This window comes from Thalassophryne amazonica, chromosome 7 (genome assembly GCF_902500255.1).
Source record: "Thalassophryne amazonica chromosome 7, fThaAma1.1, whole genome shotgun sequence".
In the NCBI taxonomy this organism is placed as follows: domain Eukaryota; kingdom Metazoa; phylum Chordata; class Actinopteri; order Batrachoidiformes; family Batrachoididae; genus Thalassophryne; species Thalassophryne amazonica.
In genome coordinates this window covers 73137609-73163622 of record NC_047109.1, presented here as the reverse complement: position 1 = coordinate 73163622, position 26014 = coordinate 73137609, and the positions used below count along the sequence as shown (strand labels likewise).

At 41.2% G+C, this 26014-nt stretch overlaps 1 protein-coding gene across 1 annotated transcript in view; it reads right to left on the bottom strand.

Annotated features, from left to right (window-relative positions):
- Window positions 1-271: 271 nt before the first annotated feature.
- g6fl (g6f-like) overlaps window positions 272-26014 on the bottom strand; it is an 87934-nt gene continuing 62191 nt past the window's right edge. The window contains exons 7-12 of the mRNA XM_034173647.1: window positions 5919-5969; window positions 5323-5473; window positions 5063-5136; window positions 1472-1498; window positions 1053-1099; window positions 272-802 (exon numbers count right to left, since the gene is read on the bottom strand). Coding sequence (XP_034029538.1) covers window positions 781-802; window positions 1053-1099; window positions 1472-1498; window positions 5063-5136; window positions 5323-5473; window positions 5919-5969 — 372 coding nt within the window. The 3' untranslated portion in view covers window positions 272-780. The remainder of the gene's footprint in view (window positions 803-1052; window positions 1100-1471; window positions 1499-5062; window positions 5137-5322; window positions 5474-5918; window positions 5970-26014) is intronic.

The window sequence follows — 26014 nt, the reverse complement described above, 5'->3', positions numbered from 1 at the left end:
GAGTCCACCTGGGGTAAATTCAGTTGATTGGACATGATTTAGAAAGACGCACACCTGTTTATATATAAGGTCCCACAGCTGACAGTAGACGTCAGATGTCAGAGCACAAACCAAACATGAAGTCAAAGGAATTGACTGTAAACCTCTGAGACAGGATTGTCTTGAGGGGCAAATCTGGCAAAGGGTGCAGAAACATTTCTGCTGCTTTGAAGGTCCCAATGAGTACAGTGGTCTCCATCATCTGTAAATGAAAGAAGTTCAGATCCACCAGGACTCTTCCCAGAGCTGGCTGCTCTTGTCCGTAGGTGTGCGAGTGGGTGTGAATATGTTTGTTTGTCTGTTTGTAGCCCTGTGACAGACTGGCATGCTGTCCTGGGTGCACTCCGCCTCCCGCTCTATGACTGCTGGGCTAGGCTCCAGCCCCCCCGCGACTCTTGATTCCACTAAGCGGTTGAAGATGAGTGAGTGTTGTAACATAACAAAATGTGGACAAAGTGAAGCGCTGTGAATACTTTCTGGATGCACCGTACCTCCTCAGTGCACAGCTCCAAAACATGACATTTAAAAGTGTTCCATCTTAATGTCACATTTTGCTGACAAGTTGAAACATGAAGAAGAAGAAAAAAATCTTCAAAATCAAACAGTTCCCTGAAGCACTGAAGGTTTTTCTCCAGGTTCCAGCTGTGAGATTCTGCTGCTGCTGTTTACAAAGGCCTTCTGCAGCAGCCGGGGAACTGAGCAGATGTGACAGCTGGATGAGGATGAGATGTGTTTAGATGATCAGCTGTGACACTGTTCGTATCTGAAAGGAGCAGAGAAAGACAAACTCAAACAAGAATCTCCCTTGTCTCAGTCTCTTTTATTCCTACTTAAATAGAGACAAAAACAACACAGACAACGCTCAGGACGGAGGAGCGCTGTCAGCAAGATATTACGCCACAGTGTGGGAGTGATGCATGCGCGTGAACACACACTCTGCAGTTCAACATACAGCAGGCATGTGCAAGTGATACAAGGTTTCTTCTTCTTCTTCTTTTTTTTTTTTTGCTTACCGCTCCAGTTCCTTGTAGACATCGTCCTCTCCTCTTGGTTTCAAATCCTGGCACAGAGGAGAAAAGGAGGGAGGGAGAGAAGTGTGGGCGAGCAGACAGTGAAGAGGATGAGGAGATAAATCTTTATAGTTCTAAGGACAGATTTATGCTTCTCTAGTGTGCAATGGAATTGATTTGTTAATACCAGTAATGTAAGAGTGACAGTTGATAGGCAGCAGGTTTATCTGAGAGAGGGATGACAGATTGGTGGGGAAGGCTGCAAGCATGAGAGAGTATATATCTGCTGACAGCTTTGGGAGAACAAGCAGCGAGCAATGGAGAGAATGAGAGTTTGCATGCATCAGGGATGTGTGTATATCACATACATCCCATGTGTGTGCATGGGGGGGGGGGGGGGGGGGTGTAACAAAATAACTCACCATGTAGACCGACCCTTGAGGAAGGACCTATAGAGGAGAAGAGAGAAAACAACTTTAATGAACAAACGACAGACAAGGAGATAACAAGGATGGGAGGAAGGAGAGAAGTGCACGGCGTTGGGTTGGGGGGGGAGGGGTGCAACAGGAACTAGAGTGCCTTGATTGGACAGTGGCGTCAACTCAGAACATGGCGCCATTTTGGGTCTAACTGCGCTGAACTACTGAATGGACTTTTAATGTTTTCAACTTTTTTAAAAATCATTTAACCACAAACAGCAACACATCCAGGTAGAGGTACTATCAAAATAAATATAAAAATAGTTAAGCTATCAAATGCACAATTTATGATGATTTTATTTAATTAATTTAAAGCCTGATTTATGCAGCTGCTGCTCTTTAACTCTGTCTTGCAATGACATGCGTGACAGTTTTAAAGTTCTCCATCTCTGGATTCTGCTTTATTATGGACTAATATGACCCTCAACAAGCTTTTCATTCAATCGTCACCTCCAAATCAAAGGTAAGCTGTACATATTCCTCTTTCACCGACTTTGTGCTGTAAATGTGATGTGGACTTTTCTGATCCATTTATCAGCATGCACGCAATATAATATGATGGCAGGCAAAGGATTAAAAGCAGAGAAGTGTCAAATCACAGCCTTTTGTGTTTGATTTAACAGGTGCACGTCAGGCTGCAGGTCCAAGTCTGAACACCATTTGAAAAAACTAAACAGTCGGACTTTTAATCACAGAAAGGACTCCTCTCCCACTTTCCACAAATCGGCGAGTGTCAGAGCTGAATTTTAATTTGTACCTCTGCACGTCCAGAGTGCTCGGTGTTTTTAATGGAAATACATTGCGATCGGTTGGGACATTTTATCTGATGCGAGCAAAAAAATCCTCTGTACAAAATCCGTTATATACGGTGTTCATTACATGGAAAACAATAAAAAAAACTTTGGGATTTTTTTTTTGTCTGGTGACTGGGAATATCTAGTTTAAATGATAATGGTTTAGTTGAGTTTTACTGTAAATGGGACTGAGCAATAAATTTATCTCACAAAGCTTTGATGATGATGTCGGCTTCCATCCCACACGGCTGATTTTATTTTCCAAAATTTTTCTTCTGTTCAGATCTGAAGGGAATCTGTACATCTTGAAGCCCTTTCTGTGTCTATTTGTGCCTCCATATGCACAACAACCCAGCATTTTCAGCGAATAAATAAATAAATGAGCTGGATTTACATGCAGACACATTAACAGCCAGCACTATTTTTGCCCCAAGATGGTACTATGAGTCACGTGACCGATTTTTTTCGACTCGTCATGTTGCCACTGTAAGAGTTTTCCATGATGCATAACACAAAATGGCTGACGCACATCCAAAATGTCCTTGTAACTATCAGATCTTAACCTAACTGCCTTTCAAAGTGGCTGACGCACAAAATGTCCTTGTATTTGGAAAAACTATCAGATCCTTTTACAGCTGTCTAAATGATAAAACCATCTGATCTTTTTATATATGTTTAATTGATAAAACCAAAGTATTCATGTCTATTTGGAAAAATCATGAAAGAATCAGCATGATGGAACACTCTGTTTTATTGTGTGACACTACATACATAAACACACACTATAAGATTTTTACATAACAACCATGAACACACCGCAAACAGACAGCCGCCCATTTTCACCACTTTGCAGCCACCTCACATAGACACTGATTCAAGCCAGGTTAAGGACTGCCCATATGGGTGTGGCTTAGGTGAAGTAATAAAAGTTACAGAACAAAGGAAGTTGAGGTTCTTTGTTCCTGGTGATTGCATGCGACCGGCTCAAGATCCCAGCGCTGAGATACAGTAGTATTCACAATAATAGTAGTGCTATGTGACTAAAAAGACTGATCCAGGTTTTGAGTATATTTCTTTTTGTTACATGGGAAACAAGGTACCAGTAGATTCAGTAGATTCTCACAAATCCAACAAGACCAAGCATTCATGATATGCACACTCTTAAGGCTATGAAATTGGGCTATTAGTAAAAAAAAAAGTAGAAAAGGGGGTGTTCACAATAATAGTAGTGTGGCATTCAGTCAGTGAGTTGGTCAGTTTTGTGGAACAAACAGGTGTGAATCAGGTGTCCCCTATTTAAGGATGAAGCCAGCACCTGTTGAACATGCTTTTCTCTTTGAAAGCCTGAGGAAAATGGGACGTTCAAGACATTGTTCAGAAGAACAGCGTAGTTTGATTAAAAAGTTGGTTGGAGAGGGGAAAACATATACGCATGTGCAAAAAATTGTAGGCTGTTCATCTACAATGATCTCCAATGCTTTAAAATGGACAAAAAAAACAGAGACGCGTGGAAGAAAATGGAAAACAACCATCAAAATGGATAGAAGAATAACCAGAATGGCAAAGGCTCACCCATTGATCAGCTCCAGGATGATCAAAGACAGTCTGGAGTTACCTGTAAGTGCTGTGACAGTTAGAAGACGCCTGTGTGAGGCTAATTTATTTGCAATAATCCCCCGCAAAGTCGCTGTGTTAAATAAAAGACGTGCAGAAGAGGTTACAATTTGCCAAAGAACACATCAACTGGCCTAAAAAGAAATAGAGGAATATTTTGTGGACTGATGAGAGTAAAATTGTTCTTTTTGGGTCCAAGGGCCGCAGACAGTTTGTGAGACGACCCCCAAACTCTGAATTCAAGCCACAGTTCACAGTGAAGACAGTGAAGCATGGTGATGCAAGCATTATGATATGGGCATGTTTCTTCTACTGTGGTGTTGGGCCTATATATCGCATACCAGGTATCATGGATCAGTTTGGATATGTCAAAATACTTGAAGAGGTCATGTTGCCTTATGCTGAAGAGGACATGCCCTTGAAATGGGTGTTTCAACAAGACAATGACCCCAAGCACACTAGTAAACGAGCAAAATCTTGGTTCCAAACCAACAAAATGAATGCCTCGCAGATGTGCAGAAATCATTAAAAACTGTGGTTATACAACTAAATACTAGTTTAGTGATTCACAGGATTGCTAAAAAAAAGCAATATGAACATAATAGTTTTGAGTTTGTAGCATCAACAGCAGATGCTACTATTATTGTGAACACACCCTTTTCTACTTTTTTTTTTTTACTAATAGCCCAATTTCATAGCCTTAAGAGTGTGCATATCATGAATGCTTGGTCTTGTTGGATTTGTGAGAATCTACTGAATCTACTGGTACCTTGTTTCCCATGTAACAATAAGAAATATACTCAAAACCTGGATTAATCTTTTTAGTCACATAGCACTACTACTATTCTGAACACTACTGTAACTCTGTATCAGTGTAACAACTCTTTACAATGCAACATCTAAAGTTTAACTTTGAAGTCCATTTCCTGTCCAATTATTTTTGGAGGTTTCACCATGATAAAAGAACCTAACACCACTCTCTCTAATGAAGGCACTCTAACAGGAACAAGACAGGGGAGGTGAAACAAAGGAAAGATAAAGAGGTGGCAGAGTTGAACTGGGGGCTAAATGTCGACTGAAACTCATCAGAGGACACTCAGTTACTGAGAATGTTTGATTTCATCACCTGTCTGATATCCTCAGGAGCCTCGTAGATGTTCTCTGCATCACCCGAGTACACCGAGAGAGACTGCTCGATACCTGTTTGGACAGATAGTTACTAATACACCCTTGCACACACAGATAGGGAGGGGACCGGAGGGGAGGAGGTGCAGATTCTTTACAACAACCCCACAGGATGTCACGGCCCACATCAGTCAGCCAACGCGGCCGAAAAGGGATGGAACAAGAACAGCTGTCAAAAACAGAAGACGCCGGAAGACTCACTGCGTTCAGAGATGTGTTTCTGTCTCCATAGCAACACACCGAGACCCACAGAAAGCAGGGGCACCAGGAGTAATAAAGCAGAGAGAGAGGGAGGCAGGGAGGAGGTGATGACGTCTGCAAAAGGAAAAAAAATAAAATAAAAACATGAATCCTTCCAAACAACAACAGTACAAATAAAACTTTGCAGTTATTAGTGTGTGGTTCAGTGGCACGTCGGCTTTCCACAGAAATGATTGCTCTCCAGGCTGCAGCCTTGTTCAAGTCCAGTGGGAACGACCTTACTTTAAGCGAGCGTTTCTCCAGGCTATGGATTTAAAACATGATGCCGTTAAGGTTACATGCATTTGCATCATGCTGCTGTCAGTCATAAACAAAGGTGAAAGAGAACGAGGCAATCCAGGCCCTGTCAGACACCTGCTCAGCAGGCATCGATCTGACACACGCTCAGCCTGGACAGTAAACACTGTCAATTTGAAATGTCTGGTGCAGGAAGAAAGCCAACAGTATCAAAGAGCGCCGTTACTGCAAACTCGCTTTGGGAAACCTCTGCAAGCTGCTGCACAATGATACACATTGTAAATGTTTCTTAATCTTACCATTTTCCAGTGGCAGCTCCTGAGTTTTATTCCCACCCCCCTTGGTAGGGCCTAGACGGGGGCATAAATTCATAGTGGTTGGCAAAAATTTGTAGTAACTGTAAATATGTTAAAGTAAATTTCAAGTGTCCATGCACAACTTACAACAATACACAGTAAATATATAAAACAATATATAATAGATTAGATTGTAGGGCTGGGGAGAAAAAAAGCATCATTCTATTATTCATTCATTCATTTTCTATACCTGCTTACTCCAATAAAGGGTCATGTGGGGGGGGGGGGGGGGGGGGGGGGGTGCATATCCCAGCAGTCACAGGGTGAGATGTAGAGTCTTCATTCTATTAACTATCATGATGTCTGTTTTTATGATCTTATCTTAAAATTGATTTTGAAATTCCAGAATGAAAATAATTCAAATTCATTCACTTCATTTAGGCTGTTGGGTGAAAAAAAGAGAGATTTTATCCACCAAAGGGAGGAATGTGTTGTAGAGCTAATCTGAGTATTATGTGATGTCATATCCATTCCAAGCAGATGTGAGTAAAAATAATGGAGGACAGCCAGAGATCTCACTGATACAGCGTTTGACATGACAAAATCAGCTTGCAAACTTTTCACGTAGAAGAGTGTGATATTGTTGTAATGCCACCAATATGAACGTCCATCCAGAACTAAATCTGGAGTTAGCCCAGTGATGTCCAGAGTATTCCAGAAAGGGCCGAGAGGGTGCAGGTTTTCTTTGCAGCCACTGACTCCAGCAGGTGATTTCACTGATGAACTCATCCCATCTGCTCAAAGTGATGTTAATCAGTGAAATCACCTGCTGGAGTCAGTGGCTGCAAAGAAAACCTGCACCCTCTCGGCCCTTTCAACAGGCTAATGGAATTTGGATAGGACAGTCAATAAACCGTTCACAGACAGCAAAACAATTTTTTTTTTCATTTTTATCTGTAAAGATCTTTATCTGCATTTTGGAAAGTAGAATCACATCCATACTGTGAAGTATTCAGGGGCATTTTAATGGAACATTTTTATTTATTATTACATTAGAAACAGTTAAATGTAGAATTTTATTGTAACGTAAATAATAAATATACTCAACAAAAATATAAACGCAACACTTTTGGTTTTGCTCCCATTTTGTATGAGATGAACTCAAAGATCTAAAACTTTTTCCACATACACAATATCACCATTTCCCTCAAATATTGTTCACAAACCAGTCTAAATCTGTGATAGTGAGCACTTCTCCTTTGCTGAGATAATCCATCCCACCTCACAGGTGTGCCATATCAAGATGCTGATTAGACACCATGATTAGTGCACAGGTGTGCCTTAGACTGCCCACAATAAAAGGCCACTCTGAAAGGTGCAGTTTTATCACACAGCACAATGCCACAGATGTCGCAAGATTTGAGGGAGCGTGCAATTGGCATGCTGACAGCAGGAATGTCAACCAGAGCTGTTGCTCGTGTATTGAATGTTCATTTCTCTACCATAAGCCGTCTCCAAAGGCGTTTCAGAGAATTTGGCAGTACATCCAACCAGCCTCACAACCGCAGACCACGTGTAACCACACCAGCCCAGGACCTCCACATCCAGCATGTTCACCTCCAAGATCGTCTGAGACCAGCCACTCGGACAGCTGCTGAAACAATCGGTTTGCATAACCAAAGAATTTCTGCACAAACTGTCAGAAACCTTCTCAGGGAAGCTCATCTGCATGCTCATCGTCCTCATCGGGGTCTCGACCTGACTCCAGTTCGTCGTCGGAACCGACTTGAGTGGGCAAATGCTCACATTCGCTGGCGTTTGGCACGTTGGAGAGGTATTCTCTTCAACTCTATGCGAAGGAGATGTGTTGCACTGCATGAGGCAAATGGTGGTCACACCAGATACTGACTGGTATCCCCCCCCAATAAACAAAACTGCACCTTTCAGAGTGGCCTTTTATTGTGGACAGTCTAAGGCACACCTGTGCACTAATCATGGTGTCTAATCAGCATCTTGGTATGGCACACCAGTGAGGTGGGATGGATTATCTCAGAACGGGACGTTGGTAGGACTAATATTTTTGGAGAAACGATTTTTGGAGAAATTATAGATATTAGCGAACAACACTGAACAATGGATTTTGATAATTACATTATGGACTCACATACCATTCCAGCAGGGGGCAGTAAATCATCTATATATTAATAATGTGCGTGCTTGATTTTACTTAGTAAGTTCAATGTAAGTGTGTGTTGTCATTTCAGCTGCTCCCGTCTTGGGATGGGGCTGCCACAGTGGATACACCCAGATCCACAGTGGTAACTGGCACACGTTTTATGCCAGATGCCTTTCCTGACGCAACTCCAGTTTCACCGGGACACACACACACACACACACACACACACACACACACACACACACACACACACACACACACACACACACACACACACACACACACACACACACACACACACACACACACACACACACACACACAGCCGCTGGTGTTCTGAAGAGGTCTCCCATCCAAGTACTAACCAGATGCTGCACTGGTTAGCTTCTGGGATCTGACAGGATCAGGCTGACACGGAGCAGACTGGCCACATAGTAAGTACACTGTAAGTACATATTGTAATTGTAAATACTCTAAAAATACATGGATGACACAAGAAAGGTAAAACACTTATTTCCATTGTGGTCCATTTAAAAATGAAATGACAAAATAGACGTAACAATAACATAATAATAATAATAATAATAATAATAATAATAATAATAATAATAATAATAATAGTGTGTATATGATAACAAGAATCTAAACAATTTAGAAATACATTAAGCCAATAAATTAACATTAAAAAATTTTAATTAAAAGGATTGAGTTCTTCTAAAAACTGTTGGGGTCTAAGGTTTAAGGTTCTAAAAATATTCTGACTCACACGCCATTCTAACTCATTATAGAAACTTGCATAATTTATTACCACCCTTGAAAAATATCAGTGACATATTTTAACACACTACCCACTCTAGAGCCCGTGGATCCCCACGGGCAATGCGCCGGTATGTTTTAATTCATTGTAGTTAAACCTTAAACTACAATGAACATTTTGCAGCATTTGCAGTATTTTACTTCTTTACTAAATATGCAATATGAGTCTTCTGAAATTAAACAGAAAAATGTGATACATTGTTTTTGTAAATATGACTTTATGATATATGGTCCTGAGAAGTGTATTGTTAAACCTTTTCTGAAGAAGCATTACTCTTTTATGACTTCATCATGACATCACTTATACCATTCAGTCACAAATATGCTGACCAATATAAATGTCAGATAATCTCTCTAGCCCTGGTTGCGTCGATTTAGCAGAAAATGTGGTTTTCACACATGTTTGTTGAGCTTGTCCATTAACTAGTGCATGACTCTCTTCCAGTGCACCTGGCTCTGAATGGTAATATGACAATCTGATTTTTGAAATTCATGTTACATTCAAAACACACTCAAAATTAAGTTGTGCAGGACGTAAAGTTGTGTATGCCATACGTTTTACTCAGATGAACTGTTAGGGTAGTATCTCACTGGGCTGCAACTATTGGTGAGTAGAAGGACACACCAACGTGCAACAAAACATGCAAATTAGCATCACGTTTCACTTGAACTCACACTGAAATGATGACATGTTTGAGAACAAAGTGCTCAGGATGGCTGTGGGTGCTATTATGCTGCTATTATGTGAAAAGAAGCTGTGGAAATACCTCACAATGTAGCCATGGAATGCAAAGTTCTGTAAATAATAATTAAATAAAAAATAAACAAATTCATAATTTTTTAAAAAGCCTTGCATGGCTCCACGGAGGTGAAGATAAAAACGAAGAGTGGATGTTTTTTGTGGACGGCAGCACACTTACTGACTTTCAGAATGATATCCAGAACAGTGACAGACCACTGCTTTTTCTCTCTACTAGATCCACTTTCCTCTCCTTTGGCATTGAAGCAGGAGTAGATATAGATTCCCTTCTTGCTTCCCGGGAATGACCAGATCCTCCGCTTATACGATCCTCATCTATCCAGGATCCGGAGATTCTCTTGAAGCACTCTCCAAGGCACTGGAACACCCACTTCTCCATGATGTGGCTGCGATGTCTAGCAGTGCTTCGGGGGTGTGCTCCTTTTGATTGGATTGGATTCATTCAGCCATAAGATACATGTACACAGTACGTTTTGCAGAGTAAAACATACTCTGCCAGGATAACATTTGGTCCCAGTCCAAATAGAGTTCAATATAGTCTATCACAGTGTTAAATCAGTTCTATCATAGGGTAAAATCAGCTCTATCATGCTGTGAATGACTCTTATCAGAGTTGAAAAACACGATTTGACAAGACGGTAGAGCTGATTTCACTCTATAATAGAGTGTATTTAACTCTGTTTGGACTGGGACCAAATGTTATCCTGGCAGAGTACATTTTACTCTGCAAAATTTACTGTGTGCGTAAAATAAACAATACAGTATATAAAACTGCTGAGGATAACTCAAAAAGCATTAAATGTATTTCCAATGTCCTCAGAAAAAAGGAAAAGAAAAAAAATGGGATCCTGTGCCTCCTCATCCTCCTCTGCACAGTTCTCGTTCAGCCCGCTGCCCCTGCCTGCATGCCAGGTTGTAGCCGAGCCAGCAGCAGAGCCGCTTGGCTGGGGGCTACTGAACTCGCTCTGTCATGACCACACCACTTCCAGAAGCGTAGTTCCTCTGTGATTATATAAAAGGAAGAGTGTGTCATCAACCCCTCATAAGCTGTCTCACATGTTGTGCACTTTCTGACTCACGGAAACTAAATTCAGAAGGGTTCGAGATGCTCACAAAGTAGTAGTCTCGTTTGAACCCTCCGTGATATCGTAGGATTTGACCACTTACGTGGACCTCCATTTAATATATACACATCATAACTCCACATGGATAAATGATGCACTGTTTTGTTTTTGGCTGCAATCCCTGAAGCAGTCGCAAAAAGTATTTTTTTTTTTCGGTTCCTGGTAGAGAAGAAAAGGCGAGGAGGTGGGAGAGGTGATGTCGGTAAGTGTTAGCCGACACAGCTTACCAGAGTAGCTGTGTTCGCTCACCTGCAAAACCACCTCGACACGTTTGTGCTCCGGATCATAAACAAACCGCAACACATGTCCACTTTCCCACCACATCATCACATTTTCTTTGCATTTTCACTTTGTTTGCGTGTAATTTGCATAAAAAGCTATTGAAACGCAGTGGTTTGTACCCTGGAAGTAGAAAAATGACATCATATGTGTCATATTTTACCACTTTTGCGCCCGCCCTCAAACGAGACTGCACTGCCCTATTTAGAGAGAAAATGTGGCACACCAACTTTTGTCACATTTATAATTCAACCAACAAGTGAGTGCGACTCACACGAGGAGAATGCAAACCCCCATGTACGTTTAGCAAAATTTCAGGAACTCCCTCGCCAATGCCGTTCACAATCTGTAGCAGCCTTGTGAGATACTACCTTTCATATAGCAAAGTGGAGTTGGACATGCCCAAAATGTACTTGGTATGTGTGCTATAGTTGGTCAAGATAGGGCCCACAGCAAAGAGAGAAAACCCTCTCCTTTAGTTGGGTTTATTATCCTTCAGTCTTTTTGAAAGCTGATGACTGTCACCAGTTTCTCAGCTCTGAGTTCTTTAATAGTGTTTTTTGACAAGAAAACGATTTGTAACCCATCACAAAACAAGCTGAATCATAAGGAAAATACATGCATTTTGATTTTATATTACGGAACATGAAGGCACAATGGGACCAGATTAGTCAGAGGATGTGAGACATTGAGGCTGAAAATGTAGGCTTTTTAATAGAAAATGACAAATTTCTGGTGGTGTTATTATGGTGGTGCTGATAAAATTCATCACAAGCCCCTCCTTACAGCCGGCTGTAATGTTTAATCTATACAATCAATAAAGCAAGTGACAGGTTTCCTTGCCTTGTACTCACTTGACATCTGATACTAACAATAAATTGCTTCAAGGCACAACAAATGCAATGCACATATCCATTTTTCAGCCTAAACTGCCAGTGCAGCGCTGAGAAAGAGTAGGTATTAGTATGACAGACATTACATAACCAAACCATTAGCTGACTGTAGTACCAGTCAGATTTAGTGGGAAGAGCACATGCATGATCAAATTTGCCAGTGCTGTTTGCATAATGAGGATGACATCAGTCTTACAGGCAAAATGAGAAGCAGGTGGAAGCTTGTTTCCACAGAGACGGCTGTAATTTATGACACCTGAAGAAGCCTCCTCTTCTGTGCTCACACAACACATAACAATCTGGATGGACAATTTGGATTAGAAAGAGGCATCTAATAAAAGTATTAACTGTAATAATTACAGAACTGTCAGAATGTCCCTTATAGTCCATGAGCCAGTCAGGAATTTTGACCTAATTGGTATCACTTAAGGGGACAAAATGACACTTAGAATCCAGCCTCATTGTATCATGGCCTACACAAAAATGTATGATAGCCATCCCAGGGTGGTAGCTGTAGCCAGATAGGGGTCAATGAAGAATTACACAGAGGTCAAAATGTAAAAATGCTCCAATCATTTGAAAACTATATCACATTATTTGTCTGATCATAACAATTCCAAAAAAGGTATAGTTTGGACTATCTATGATGGAATGTTCTGGAGATATGGGGTAAAAACAGCAAAAATTATTGGTTGAAATAAAAGGATCAATAATGGAATAGTTTTGACTGTGTTGAATGCTTTGTCTCCAAAGTAAAGATCAAAATTAGAAATTTACAGCAGGCCACGGAGCGGGTGATTAGAGACCTTGCAAGGCTTATGACAAATCAATCAATCAATTTCAATCAATTTTATTTATATAGCGCCAAATCACAACAAACAGTTGCCCCAAGGCGCTTTATATTGTAAGGCAAGGCCATACAATAATTACATAAAAACCCCAACGGTCAACACGACCCCCTGTGAGCAAGCACTTGGCGACAGTGGGAAGGAAAAACTCCCTTTTAACAGGAAGAAACCTCCAGCAGAACCAGGCTCAGGGAGGGGCAGTCTTCTGCTGGGACTGGTTGGGGCTGAGGGAGAGAACCAGGAAAAAGACATGCTGTGGAGGGGAGCAGAGATCAATCACTAATGATTAAATGCAGAGTGGTGCATACAGAGCAAAAAGAGAAAGAAACACTCAGTGCATCATGGGAACCCCCCAGCAGTCTAAGTCTATAGCAGCATAACTAAGGGATCTGATCAAGCCCTAACTATAAGCTTTAGCAAAAAGGAAAGTTTTAAGCCTAATCTTAAAAGTAGAGAGGGTGTCTGTCTCCCTGATCTGAATTGGGAGCTGGTTCCACAGGAGAGGAGCCTGAAAGCTGAAGGCTCTGCCTCCCATTCTACTCTTACAAACCCTAGGAACTACAAGTAAGCCTGCAGTCTGAGAGCGAAGCACTCTATTGGGGTGATATGGTACTACGAGGTCCCTAAGATAAGATGGGACCTGATTATTCAAAACCTTATAAGTAAGAAGAAGAATTTTAAATTCTATTCTAGAATTAACAGGAAGCCAATGAAGAGAGGCCAATATGGGTGAGATATGCTCTCTCCTTCTAGTCCCCGTTAGTACTCTAGCTGCAGCATTTTGAATTAACTGAAGGCTTTTCAGGGAACTTTTAGGACAACCTGATAATAATGAAATACAATAGTCCAGCCTAGAGGAAATAAATGCATGAATTAGTTTTTCAGCATCACTCTGAGACAAGACCTTTCTAATTTTAGAGATATTGCGTAAATGCAAAAAAGCAGTCCTACATATTTGTTTAATATGCGCATTGAATGACATATCCAGATCAAAAATGACTCCAAGATTTCTCACAGTATTACTAGAGGTCAGGGTAATGCCATCCAGAGTAAGGATCTGGTTAGACACCATGTTTCTAAGATTTGTGGGGCCAAGTACAATTAGAGGTCATCCATGTCTTTATGTCTGTAAGACAATCCTGCAGTTTAGCTAATTGGTGTGTGTCCTCTGGCTTCATGGATAGATAAAGCTGGGTATCATCTGCGTAACAATGAAAATTTAAGCAATGCCGTCTAATAATACTGCCTAAGGGAAGCATGTATAAAGTGAATAAAATTGGTCCTAGCACAGAACCTTGTGGAACTCCATAATTAACCTTAGTCAGTGAAGAAGATTCCCCATTTACATGAACAAATTGTAATCTATTAGATAAATATGAATCAAACCACCACAGCGCAGTGCCTTTAATACCTATGGCATGCTCTAATCTCTGTAATAAAATTTTATGGTCAACAGTATCAAAAGCAGCACTGAGGTCTAACAGAACAAGCACAGAGATGAGTCCACTGTCTGAGGCCATAAGAAGATCATTTGTAACCTTCACTAATGCTGTTTCTGTACTATGATGAATTCTAAAACCTGACTGAAACTCTTCAAATAGACCATTCCTCTGCAGATGATCAGTTAGCTGTTTTACAACTACCCTTTCAAGAATTTTTGAGAGAAAAGGAAGGTTGGAGATTGGCCTATAGTTAGCTAAGATAGCTGGGTCAAGTGATGGCTTTTTAAGTGATGGCTCAATAGAACTCTGACTCTTTGTCAGCCTGGCTACAGTGCTGAAAAGAAACCAGGGGTTGTTCTTATTTTCTTCAATTAGTGATGAGTAGTAAGATGTCCTAGCTTTACGGAGGGCTTTTTTATAGAGCAACAGACTCTTTTTCCAGGCTAAGTGAAATTAGTGAGACGCCATTTCCTCTCCAACTTATGGGTTATCTGCTTTAAGCTGCGAGTTTGTGAGTTATACCACAGAGTCAGGCACTTCTGATTTAAAGCTCTCTTTTTCAGAGGAGCTACAGCATCCAAAGTTGTCTTCAATGAGGATGTAAAACTATTGACGAGATACTCTATCTCACTTACAGAGTTTAGGTAGCTACTCTGCACTGTGTTGGTATATGGCATTAGAGAACATAAAGAAGGAATCATATCCTTAAACCTAGTTACAGTGCTTTCTGAAAGACTTCTAGTGTAATGAAACTTATTCCCCACTGCTGGGTAGTCCATCAGAGTAAATGTAAATGTTATTAAGAAATGATCAGACAGAAGGGAGTTTTCAGGGAATACTGTTAAGTCTTCAATTTCCATACCATAAGTCAGAACAAGATCTAAGATATGATTAAAGTGGTGGGTGGACTCATTTACATTTTGAGCAAAGCCAGTTGAGTCTAATAATAGATTAAATGCAGTGTTGAGGCTGTCATTCTCAGCATCTGTGTGGATGTTAAAATCACCCACTATAATTATCTTATCTGAGCTAAGCACTAAGTCAGACAAAAGGTCTGAAAATTCACAGAGAAACTCACAGTAACGACCAGGTGGACGATAGATAATAACAAATAAAACTGGTTTTTGGGACTTCAAATTTGGATGGACAAGACTAAGAGTCAAGCTTTCAAATGAATTAAAGCTCTGTCTGGGTTTTTGATTAATTAATAAGCTGGAATGGAAGATTGCTACTAATCCTCCGCCACAAATGTGGATGTGGAATCCATTTGCGTAGTGGGGAAATTAGTACAGAAAATCCACTATGGTGATAGTGCAGTTTATCTGGCAAGGAGTGAAATTCAACAAGTTGAGACTATGGCCTGCTTCCGTAGACATGTCCATAAAAATCATAGAGGGATATGCTTTCCAAACTTAATACCCATTACTATATTGGATGATGTTGAAATTGAGGATGGCCCAGTGGTGGTTCCAGCAATAGCAAAGATTTTGTGTCTGCTACCTACAACCCATGTGGAATGTCTCAAACTTAAACCTACTTCTAGGCATCTTATATATGCTACTCTGGAACCACCCCTAAACCTAATCAGTTCAACTGTCAACCCCACTGAGGTCCTTAGACTGGGTCTCATTAACATTAGATCACTGTCCTCAAAATCATTGTTGATCAATGATCTAATTATTGATCATCACTTAGATATGATTAAGTTATGTGAAACCTGGCTTAAACCTACAGCTGTCCTCCCCTTAAATGTGGCCTGCCCACCAGCATATACAGTAGTGTTCAGAATAATAGTAGTGCTATGTGAAAAAAGATTAATCCAGGTTTTGATTATAGTTCTTATTGTTACATGGGAAACAAGGTACCAGTAGATTCAGTAGATTCTCACAAATCCAACAAGACCAAGCATTCATGATATACACACTCTTAAGGCAATGAAACTGGGCTATTAGTAAAAAAAAAAAGTAGAAAAGGGGGTGTTCACAATCATAGTAGTGTGGCATTCAGTCAGTGAGTTCGTCAGTTTTGTGGAACAAACAGGTGTGAATCAGGTGTCCCCTATTTAAGGATGAAGCCAGCACCTGTTGAACATGCTTTTCTCTTTAAAAGCCTGAAGAGGTCATGTTGCCTTATGCTGAAGAGGACATGCCCTTGAAATGGGTGTTTCAATAAGACAATGACCCCAAGCACACTAGTAAACGAGCAAAATCTTGGTTCCAAACCAACAAAATTAATGCCTCGCAGATGTGAAGAAATCATGAAAAACTGTGGTTATACAACTAAATATTAGTTTAGTGATTCACAGGATTGCTAAAAAAGCAATATGAACATAATAGTTTTGAGTTTGTAGCGTCAACAGCAGGTGCTACTATTATTGTGAACACCCCCTTTTCTACTTTTTTTTACTAATAGCCCAAATTCATAGCCTTAAGAGTGTGCATATCATGAATGCTTGGTCTTGTTGGATTTGTGAGAATCTACTGAATCTACTGGTACCTTGTTTCCCATGTAACAATCAGAAATATACTCAAAACCTGGATTAATCTTTTTAGTCACATAGCACTACTATTATTCTGAACACTACTGTACATTTAGTCACGTTCCTCGTGATGCGAAGCAAGGCGGGGGTGTTGCTCTTATTTAAAATTTAGGTTTAGCTAATTAGCTGTTGGGGGTCACAAATATAACTCTTTCGAGCATCTGATTCTCCGCTCTGCTCAGGATATTAAGCATTGCCAAGGTCAGAAGAATAAAAATCAGCTGTATTACACTGTCACTGTATATAGGCCTCCTGGCCCATATTCTGAATTCTTAGATGAATTTGGTGTGCTCATCTCTAACTAGTGCAGATAACATTCTGATCATTGGTGACTTTAACGTTCATATAAATAAGCCTTCTGATCCCCTCTGCAAATCATTTATGGAAATTGTGGATGCATTAGGATTTCGGCAATGCATTCGAGATTTGATGCACATTAGTGGAAATACTGTGGATCTGGTTCTCGCACGTGGTATTGCTGTCACAAATACGTATTGACATCATGCCTCTTACATCAGTGGTCTCTGATCACTCACTTATTAAGTTTACAGTTCCGTGTTTAGTGGAACAACAACCTTATATATCACTATGGCGATGCATCAACTCCTCAACTAAGATTGAACTCGAAGCTAGACTGCCTGATGTCTTAGCTTCACATGTGACAAATACCCAGTCAGTAGACAGACTTGTGGATAGTTTAAACTCAGTGCTCAAAACTACACTCGACATGATTGCGCCACCTGTGTTAAACCGCGCTCCCCCAAATCACAGTCACCTTGGTTCAGTGATTACCTGTGTGACCTCAAGCATAAGGCAAGAGGTCTAGAACGGAAATGGCATCGTTCAAAATTAGAAGTATTTCACCTTGCGTGGTGTGATGCTATCTTAGACTATAAGCATGCATTATTGGCTACAAAGCGGACCTATTACTCTGATTTGATCAACAAAAACAAGCATAACTCAAAGTTCTTGTTTGACACGGTGGCAACACTTATTCATGGACAACCACCTGTAATTTACTCTCCTTTTACAGCACAAGATTTCCTGGATTACTTTGAGAAGAAAATAGAAGACATTAGGTTAAACATATCCCAGCATGCCTTAACCCAGCCACTACACCATGCTATTGAGGTGGGCGCCACTACTGAGGTATTACCTAGATTTACAGAATTTGATAGTATCTCACTAGACGAGCTGATGAAACTCGTAACGTCAACAAAAAGCACAACCTGTTTATTTGATCCTATACCAACACAACTGTTTAAGGACCTGTGGCCCACTCTTGGGTCAACTGTGCTGGAAATGATTATTTCTCTATATTATTATCTATATTATTATTATTATTATCTTTCTTTAACTTCTGGATCTGTTCCTAAATGTTTCAAATCTGCAGTGATTAAACCATTACTTAAGAAACCTAATCTTGACCCTAGACAATATCAAATCTATCATTTTACTCTAAACTTCTGGAAAAAGTGGTGTCATGGCAGCTCACAGACTATTTTACTGAGAATAATCTCTTTGAGGCACTGCAGTCTGCTTTTAGAAAATATCATTCCACAGAGACGGCTCTCACTAAAGCGGTGAATGATCTTCTGCTTACAATGGATTCGGACACTACTATGGTTCTGTTGCTGTTAGATCTCAGTGCTGCATTTGATACAGTGGATCATCATATTCTACTTGATAGGCTGGAAAATCATTTTGGGATTACTGGGAGTGCCCTTGCATAGCTGACGTCATACTTGACCAGTCGTTCTCACTGTTTTGTACAGTTACACTACCTCTAACCTTAGTGACATGAAATTTGGGGTTCCACAGGGGTCCGTCTTAGGCCCCCTGCTTTTCTCCCTTTATATAGCACCCCTTGGGCACATATTGCGGCGTTTTGGGATTACCTTTCACTGCTATGCTGATGATATTCCGTTATACATGCCGATAACTGCCGGTAATCTTGTTTACATAAAATTCTTAGAAGATTGCCTTGCAGCAGTGAGAAGTTGAATGTCTAGAAACGTCCTACTTTTAAACTCTGATAAGACTAAAATGATGGTTCTTGGTCCAGTGAGACATCGGCATCAATTTGACCAGTTAACGCTCAGCCTAGGCTCGTGTGTCATACATCACATTGACAAAGTGAGGGACCTTGGGGTAATTTTTGATCCTTCGTTGTCCTTTGGCCTCCACATTAGAAATATTACGAGGACTGCTTTCTTCCACCTGCGAAATATAGCGAAGATTTTTCCCATCCTGTCTATGGCTGATGCTGAGTCCCTGATCCATGCGTTTATCTCTTCTAGATTGGACTACTGCAATGTTCTATTTTCTGGTTTACCGCTATCCAGCATTAGGGCTCTCCAATTGGTTCAAAATGCTGCAGCCAGACTTTTGACACGAAACAGAAACTTTGACCACATTACACCCATGTTGGCATCCCTTCACTGGCTTCCTGTCCCAGTGAGATCAGATTTTAAGGTTCTGCTACTAGTCTATAAAATTATTCACGGACTGGCACCTCCCTACGTAGCTGACCTAATTAAACCTTACGTACCGGCCCGGGCTTTGCATTCTCAGGGTGCAGGACTACTTTGTGTCCCTAGGGTGAATAAGAAGTCTGCGGGTCACAGAGCTTTCTCTTATCATGCCCCTTTTCTGTGGAATGATCTCCCTGCATCAATAAAACATTCAGATTCTGTGGAGACTTTCAAGTCTAGACTTAAGACGTATTTCTTTTCCCTTTCATATGGTTAGCATACTGGTACAGTTTTGTTTTACGCTTTTTAGTCTTTTAATTCATTTTATTAGGAAACAGAGCGTGCCACGGGATCAACTTTACCTAAATTCTGGGTCTTTCAGTGAAGCTTAGGGCTAGTGGCCGGCGATCACCTTAGTATTTCTTCTGTTTTTCTTGTTGATTAATGCTGGCAAATGATACAGTATTTCTTGTCTTTCTGATGCCTGATTCAGTTTTTTTTCTCTGTTTAAGGTGCAGCTACGTCCAGAGATGGGAGTTGTATTTGTGTTGGCGACCCTCCTGTCCTGTGCACCAACAGCATTTCTTGTATATTCGTCCGTGAATTGTTCTGTGAATTGTAATGTATTTTATGTCTGTAGCATGGCTCAAGCAGAGGGTCACCCCTTTGAGTCTGGTCTGCTTGAGGTTTCTTCCTCAGAGGGAGTTTTTCCTTACCACTGTTGCTCTGGGGGTTAGTAAGGTTAGACCTTACCTGTGTGAAGCGCCTTGAGGCGCTATATAAATAAAAATAAATTGAAATTGAAACAAGGTCAACATCCATTGGATTCTATGACATGTGACATACAGTGAGGAAAATAAGTATTTGAACACCCTGCAATTTTGCAAGTTCTCCCACTTCGAAATCATGGAGGGGTCTGAAATTTTCATCTTAGGTGCATGTCCACTGTGAGAGACATAATCTAAAAAAAAAAAATCCGGAAATCACAGTGTATGATTTTTTTATGTTACTGCTGCAAATAAATATTTGAACACCTGTGAAAATCAATGTTAATACTTGGTACAGTAGCCTTTGTTTGCAATTACAGAGGTCAAATGTTTCCTGTAGTTTTTCACCAGGTTTGTACACACTGCAGCAGGGATTCTGGTCTACTCCTCCATACAGATCTTCTCTAGATCTTTCAGGTTTGGAGTTTCAGCTCCCTCCAAAGATTTTCTATTGAGTTCAGGTCTGGAGACTGGCCAGGCCACTCCAGGACCTTGAAATGCTTCTTACGGAGCCCCTCCTTTGATGCCCTGGCTGTGTGTCTGGGGTCACTGTCATGCTGGAAGACCCAGCCATGACCCATCTTCAATGCTCTTACTGACGGAAGGAGGTTGTTTGCCAAAATCTCGCAATACATGACCCCATCCATCCTCCCTTCAATACAGTGCAGTTGTCCTGTCCCCTTTGCAGAAGAGCACCCCCAGAGTATGATGTTTCCACCTCCATGCTTCATGGTTGGGATGGTTTTCTTGGTGTTGTTCTCATCCTCTAAACATGGTAAGTGGAGTTGATTCCAAAAAGCTCTATTCTGGTCTCATCTGACCACATGACCTTCTCCCATGCCTCCTCTGGATCATCCAGATGGTCACTGGTGAACTTCAAATGGGCCTGGACATGTGCTGGTTTGAGCAGAGGGACCTTGCTGCCCTGCAGGATTTTAAACCATGACAGCATCATGTGTTACTAATGTAATCTTTGTGACTGTGGTCCCAGCTCTCTTCAGGTCATTGACCAGGTCCTCCTGTGTAGTTCTGAGCTTTCTCAGAATCATCCTTACCCCACAACGTGAGATCTTGCATGGAATCAGTCATCTTGTGTTTCTTCCACTTTCTAATAAATAATCATAACAGTTGTTGTCTTCTACCAAGCTGCTTGCCTGTTGTCCTGTAGTCCATCCCAGCCTTGTGCAGGTCTACAGTTTTGTCCCTGTGTCCTTAGACTGCTCTTTGGTCTTGGCTATGGTGGACAGGTTGGAGTGTGATTGATTGAGTGCTTGGTCCATGGACTATTATATTTAATTGTCATAGTTGTCGTTGCTTTAGTTTCATTCAACATCCACTTTCCACAACATCCATTCAAAGTCCACTCCTACATTTATCAGATCTCCTCCAAAATTTTATTTGCAAATGGATTATCCTTTAGGTTTCAGTGACATTGTGGTGTTAAATACTCAGCCGGTTTTAAAATAATCAATCTTTATATGCCGTGTGAGGTGTAAGCGATGGGTGTTTTTGAGTAGATGTTGTTAATGGAATGTTGTGGTGGGTACTGACCCCGAGTGTGTCCTGCACTGTTCTCCATGCCAGCTTTAATGGGTGAATTATGCTAATTGAGTGCAGTAAAGTGATGCATAAACGCCTTCTCTAACACATCTCTCTCTTCACCTTTCTCTCATTTTCCTCTGCCTCACATTTTCTTTTCCTCTACTGGTTTTTACTTCCTACCTGGTCTGTTTCATCTCAGATGAGATTGGGGTGATTTATATCAATGGAGAGTAGGGTGGCTGATAGAAGGCAGACGAAAGAACTGTTTCAATGCTTCTCAAATTATGGGCCAACTCCAGATAGCAAATGATTGCAGAACATCCCTGACATTTGAAGTGTTTTGTGTGCTGCTGAACAAAGTGATTGCATCAATTTTGCTTCTTCTGAACTGTGCCTCTAGTGAAAGAAATTTAATTATGCTGTGTTCTTTAAAAATCAAGAAATGTTATAAAACATACTTACAAAAGGCATGTAGATATTCTGATTACTTCCAATAATTCAGAAAAGCATCTGAAATGTTTTTACAGTTGTTTCTTTATGAGTGGCTTCTTTAGATTAATGCACACATTACAAAAATCACTTGAAATGCTGGTTTCATAGTTATAGCCCATCAACCTGCAGCCAATTCTGACCAAACAAAAATGTGATAACCATCCCAGAGTGCCAGCTATAATCAGGTAGGGATCAATGAAGCATTACACAGGGGTCAAAATTTAAATTGCTCCAACCATGTGGAAAGGCATATCAAACAAGAGCAATCTGAGATTTCTGACATCCGCCAGGGGTTGATGAGGACAGAAAATAAAAGATATGTGATTCACATTGTGACCCAGACTTTACCTGGATCCGGATTCCACAACACAATGCAATAATTGCATACTGATCAAGAATGGTCCAACCGATCAAGATGTTACAATTTGATATTTAATTCACAAGCTGAAATAAAATACTGTTTTCCTGATCTTCGTTTTATGTCGTAAGTAAATGGACTGCATTTACACTCAACAAAAATATAAACGCAACACTTTTGGTTTGGCTCCCATTTTGTATGAGATGAACTCAAAGATCTAAAACTTTTTCCACATACACAATATCACCATTTCCCTCAAATATTGTTCACAAACCAGTCTAAATCTGTGATAGTGAGCACTTCTCCTTTGCTGAGATAATCCATCCCACCTCACAGGTGTGCCATATCAAGATGCTGATTAGACACCATGATTAGTGCACAGGTGTGCCTTAGACTGCCCACAATAAAAGGCCACTCTGAAAGGTGCAGTTTTATCACACAGCACAATGCCACAGATGCCGCAAGATTTGAGGGAGCGTGCAATTGGCATGCTGACAGCAGGAATGTCAACCAGAGCTGTTGCTCGTGTATTGAATGTTCATTTCTCTACCATAAGCCGTCTCCAAAGGCGTTTCAGAGATTTTGGCAGTACATCCAACCAGCCTCACAACCGCAGACCATGTGTAACCACACCAGCCCAGGACCTCCACATCCAGCATGTTCACCTCCAAGATCGTCTGAGACCAGCCACTCGGACAGCTGCTGAAACAACCGGTTTGCATAACCAATGAATTTCTGCACAAACTGTCAGAAACCGTCTCAGGGAAGCTCATCTGCATGCTTGTCATCCTCATCGGGGTCTCGACCTGACTCCAGTTCGTCATCGTAACAGACTTGAGTGGGCAAATGCTCACATTCGCTGGCGTTTGGCACGTTGGAGAGGTGTCCTCTTCATGGATGAATCCCGGTTCACACTGTTCAGGGCAGATGGCAGACAGCGTGTGTGGTGTCGTGTGGGTGAGCGGTTTTCTGATGTCAATGTTGTGGATCGAGTGGCCCATGGTGGCGGTGGGGTTATGGTATGGGCAGGCATCTGTTATGGACGAAGAACACAGGTGCATTTTACTGATGGCATTTTGAATGCACAGAGATACCGTGACAAGATCCTGAGTTCCATTGTTGTGCCATACATCCAAGAACATCACCTCATGTTGCAGCAGGATAATGCACGGCCCCATGTTGCAAGGATCTGTACACAATTCTTGGAAGCTGAAAATGTCCCAGTTCTTGCATGGCCGGCATACTCACCGGACATGTCACCCATTGAGCATGTTTGGGATGCTCTGGACCGGCGTATACGACAGCGTGTACCAGTTCCTGCCAATATCCAGCAACTTCACACAGCCATTGAAGAGGAGTGGACCAACATTCCACAGGCCACAATTGACAACCTGATCAACTCTATGCAAAGGAGATGTGTTGCACTGCATGAGGCAAATGGTGGTCACACCAGATACTGACTGGTATCCCCCCCAATAAAACAAAACTGCACCTTTCAGAGTGGCCTTCTATTGTGGGCAGTCTAAGGCACACCTGTGCACTAATCATGGTGTCTAATCAGCATCTTGATATGGCACACCTGTGAGGTGGGATGGATTATCTCAGCAAAGGAGAAGTGCTCACTATCACAGATTTAGACTGGTTTGTGAACAATATTTGAAGGAAATGGTAATATTGTGTATGTGGAAAAAGTTTTAGATCTTTGAGTTCATCTCATACAAAATGGGAGCAAAACCAAAAGTGTTGCGTTTATATTTTTGTTGAGTATATATAGCACTTTTCCATCTACATCAGATGCTCAAAGCGCTTTACACATCAATGCTTCACATTCACTCCAATGTCAGGCTGCTGCCATGCAAGGTGCCCACTACACACCGGGAGCAACTAGGGGATTAAGGACCTTGCCTAAGGGCCCTGTCCCACTGGCGTTTAGGAGGATTTGCATATGGATTGCGCACAGAATTGGCCCATATTCGCCAAACATCCGCAATATCCGTGTAACATGCCTGTATGAGTCGGCCGTCATCCAAACACGTCAGTGATCATCCGCAGAGGCACACATGTCCGCAGCCAGGATTTTTGAGCTGTTCAATAATCTGAATGCGGATGACATCCGCCTTACATCATGCATCATCAATTTTCAACATGGCGCCCATGGCAGCTATTTTTCAAAATGGCCACCAGAAACAACAGTTTTCTTATGAGTGATGGATATAATGTAACATTGTACACACAATTCGATTAATTAATTACCATAAGTGCTTGCTAATGTGTTTTTTTTTGGATTACACATTTTCATTAAAAATTCAAAATGGTCGCCATTGTTTCCAGACTGGTTAGATACGGATAAACTCTGTGTCGAATTATACATTTTTCATGATGCATAATTTGAATTAGCAAATGTAGAATTTCTGAGAAGCTTTGTTCTATCTCACAAGACATATATTAAGTGAGGCCAAATCTAGGGTCTGTCACAAGGAAGACTATTCACACTCGCCTTCACAGAAGCAGAGGGCAGTGCATTGTAACTGAGCTTTTTTGCACTTGCAATGCCCAACACAACCCTTCTTACATTTGCAAGAGACAAGTTCATAATTGGACTGGCCTGCATCAGGTAGGCATGTCCAGAAGGGTTCATAGTCTCCCTCAGATGTCTTTGACCAACCCCATTTGCACGGTGAAGGTAGTTCTGGTGTTGACACCAGCACTTGACCCCACACATGACCTCCTTGGTATACTGCTCTCTTGACATGCTCTTCCAGGGCAGCCTTGGTCGGAGGGATTGATTCTGCATTGTGCGTCTTGGCGAATAACTTCCTTCTTGCCGTATCTATTTCTGTGCATGTGCTGTGGTATCTCAGTTGGGGCTGAAGACAGTTTCAACAGGGCATGCGTAAGCTCAGGAAACACAGTCCATACAGCCCACGCAGTCTTTTTCCCATGGCCAACAAAGCTTGTTGATATGTATAATGCAAGGTGTGTGTTTATATAGGTATATATGATCTCAAAATTTTTTTATTTTATTCTTGTCTGCGTAGTCGAAAGTAAAACATGTGACAGGGGGTAGAAAATATAAGTTTTACTTCATTCTACTCCCTTTGAGTAATGTACGGATTTTCAAAGATGAATGTGCGCAATATATAAATGTTTTTAACTTGCTCAATAAAGTATTCATCATCATCAAGCTTGACACAGTGTCGCAACCCGTCACTGCATGCAACAGTGGTAGCGCACGTGCTTTCTCAGGTCCTAGCCCTGCTGCAATTTCATGGGCTGCTAAGTATCAGAAACTCTTTCCAGTTCCAAAAGCCAACCAAAGCTCGTCTTCTGGTTGTAGAGTCTGAGCCACTGCCACAGCTAGCACCACAACATCAGTATCTACTGTTTTAATCATGATCTTATGATGGCCATTTCTGGCTGCATGGGCTACATGTAATAACATGCGACTATCAGCTTCCTCATGCGAACAAGGAGCAATCAAAGACCTATCTGGGAGTGGTGGCTTGCTAAGGACTTCTATGTCACTAGTGATAACAAGCTGTTTGTCCTCCTGCAGTAACGATGTGAGAAGAGCTTTTGAGAGAAAGGC